Below are 3,013 nucleotides of genomic sequence, written 5' to 3' on the forward strand. Positions count from 1 at the left end.
AGCAGGGCAGGCGGGAAGAGCGAGGATGAGGGAAGGGGGAGGGCAAGGGGGACTAGTGTCCATCACCGCAGTGCAGCGCCGGGTGATCCAGCTCCATTTCTCAGCAGCACATGCTGCCCGAGCGTTCACTGCTCTGTTTTTTTTTCTGTGGGTTTTTTTGATCCCTGAATATCTAGGGGTCAAAGAAAACTGCAGAAATAAAAAATGGAGCAGTGCACGTTTGGGCAGTGTGCTCTTGCAGCATGGAGAACACCAGATTGTACGGTATGTGGCGCTGCAGACACGTTTGCAGCACCACATACTGGATAACAGCTCCCATCTGGATGCACCCTTATGCTTTGAGGCACGTTTAATGGAAAAAAGGAAAATGGGCATTAAAAAAAAACCAGGGAGAAATACTTTTCCAAACAAAGAGGATTAGGGATTTTGCATTGTTTTTCTATACAAATCTTTGAAAATAGCTGAAGGTGTTTTCCTAATTATAAGATTTAAATGTTGTGTGTGTCCTGGAAAGAGACGGCCTGATTCACCACTGAAGTTTTATACCATTGCAATTCTGGATTTAGTAAGGTTGAACTTCAGATACACATCTGAAAATAGTTTGAACCTGGTCTCAACACAGAAGTTGTACCACATTACAATATTAGATATGGGAGAATTTTTTTTACCCAGTACTTACACCAATGCAACCTCTGAATGGATGAACATGTTTTTGTGATTCTTCTTCTTCCCATACAGGAATAGTTGTATTGCTATAGAGCCAATATATAGAGACAATATAGTTGTGTCCATACTATGGGAGTTGTACCCCTTTAACTGCAGCAGTATAGATAGAGTCATACAGTTTCCAGGTGGTGCAGGGGTATGTGTGCATGCATGTGGACAATGATGAATATGTTTCAGTGTGATTTATTTAGCCATTTGTTGAGGGATTTAATGCTTATTCCACCTTTTGCAGATAGAGAAGAACCCAGCAACCAGAAGCCTTTTCCTCAGCCAGTCGTTTTGTCTTCCAAATTGCAAATCCCATGTCTACCTTTGCGCTGGGAACAGCAGAGCAAGCTTCTTCCAAGTGTGGTGGGAATCCCAGCCAGTCAAGTGTCTAAGTGGAGTACTGATGAGGTGGGTTTACTTCAGAAGGGCTTCCTTTGTGGAATCAGTCTTTGTAGCCTCAGCACTCAGTACATATTATTTGATTACATATATTCGTTGTATAGCTGATAGAGCCCAGATTTGCTCTATGACAAGTAAATGACACAGCAATTCTGAAGATAATTTGTACACAAAGGGTGACATTCGGTTCTTGCTTGGTTGTCCAAGGGGCTGGTTTTTGGTTGTCTAACATGGCATTTTTGGCATAGGTAGGAATTACATTCCTGGATTCCTGCATGGGTGGATAATTATAGTAATTTACGTATGTGTGCAGACTGGGCATGTGCATAAGGAGCCAGGGTACCCCTTCTTCCCCTCCACCTTTATAGTTGTATAGTGGCCTTAGGTACCTGAAAATGTTGTCAAAATCCATGACTTACACTCAGGAGAGGAAAAAGGCCCCCTCCTTCTTTTTCCCTCAATAGCTGAGTGGCTTGAGTACTTACTTGTGAAGCTGGAGACTTTGGGTTCTAGGCCTCCCTGTGCCTAGACTGAGTTTGATCCTGGGTTTTTCTGAGTTTCCACCACAGCACTCAGGTCACTACACACAACTATTAGCCATTATCCAGGCCCTGTTCTGGCACTCCTTTTGGAATTGGTTCCCCCACCAAGCCCTGAGAGGGAGACACTTGTGAGATACAGGGGGGCCAGGAGGAAGAGAATAAATGGAGACTGAGAGGCTGCTGGCCTGGCAGGGAAGGGCTCTGGATTTTAGTTTGGGCTCTTTCTCCCAGTGAAGCAATAGCTTTGTGGCACTCTCCATACAGGGTGCTAGTGAAGAGACTGACTAGTATTTAACCTGTGGCATAGTGAGAGTGTTATGTTAGGAGGTCACCAAGACCCTCTGACTTCCCTGGCAACTTCCCTAGCCACTAAGTTCTAAAGAGGAAGAGATGGGAACTGGCTTCTTCCCTCTCCCATTTTGTTACCAGTGCACATGCCCATTCTGTCAGTGTACAGTCCAGAAACAGGTTTCCTGTCTGCATGGAACTGTCACAAATGTGATGTAGATGACCAAAACTAGCCATGTAGATAACTAGGAAAAAGCAGAATGTCACCCAAAGAGTTAGGTTCCCGAGAGGAATGTAGGTGCTTAAGTAAGTCCAGAGTTCAAGACTGGCAGAATCCTTGCTCAACTGGTACCTGTCCCTATGCATCTAATGTACCGAGGTGTCTACCTTTCTCCCACTGGGCACATGCAGAACTGCCCAAACTGAGCTGCTTAACAGCTTCCTCAAAAGGTTGAGCCCCCACAGATTCACAAATTAGTCATTCTCCTGCCAACTTTGCTGCAGGACTCATCTCATGGGTGTGCCCAACCCCACAAAAAGTGTAGTTGGTGGGAGAGGAAAAGGGGAGGTTTGCCCAAGACAGACCTTGATTTGGTGCAAGGACTTGTCCCAGGTCTCCCAAATCCAGGATATTACCTTGATTTTCAAGATGTTGGGTATTGTGAAGTCTGTTTCTCCTGTAAAGCTTTTCCACTTTGCTTCCAATTCCAAGGTCTGCCCCAGGCCTAGAGAGCTTATCAACTTAGTGTGGTTAAGGCACATTAGCAACTATACCCACCAACCCACAAGGAAATAATGTGGCCAGCTTCCTTTTGTTCCCTGGCCTAATGACTAGGGATAGTGACTACCAGCTGGTTGGACTTGGGGAAGCATTCAGATAACTTATACGAAATAAATAAAGTGGGATGGTTTTAATGGGAGAGTTTGAGAGAGACATGCTCCAGACTGCCCTACAACCCAACAGGGCACCAATATTGTGGGAGGCTGGAGACCTCAAATTTCTGTTCTCCATAGTCAGAGTAGAAATTTGAACCTAGGTCTTCCAGTTTCCAGTGACTGCTCTGACCAGT

At 45.1% G+C, this 3,013-nt stretch overlaps 1 protein-coding gene across 1 annotated transcript in view; it reads left to right on the forward strand.

The window, feature by feature from the left end:
* The window catches only part of L3MBTL3 (L3MBTL3, histone methyl-lysine binding protein), a 167,974-nt gene that overhangs the window by 160,263 nt on the left and 4,698 nt on the right, over positions 1 to 3,013 (forward strand). Inside the window, 1 exon segment of the mRNA XM_014522505.2 lies at positions 959 to 1,122. Within this exon segment, the coding sequence (XP_014377991.1) occupies positions 959 to 1,122 (164 nt within the window).

Source organism: Alligator sinensis, unplaced genomic scaffold (assembly GCF_000455745.1).
Source record: "Alligator sinensis unplaced genomic scaffold, ASM45574v1 scaffold889_1, whole genome shotgun sequence".
In the NCBI taxonomy this organism is placed as follows: domain Eukaryota; kingdom Metazoa; phylum Chordata; order Crocodylia; family Alligatoridae; genus Alligator; species Alligator sinensis.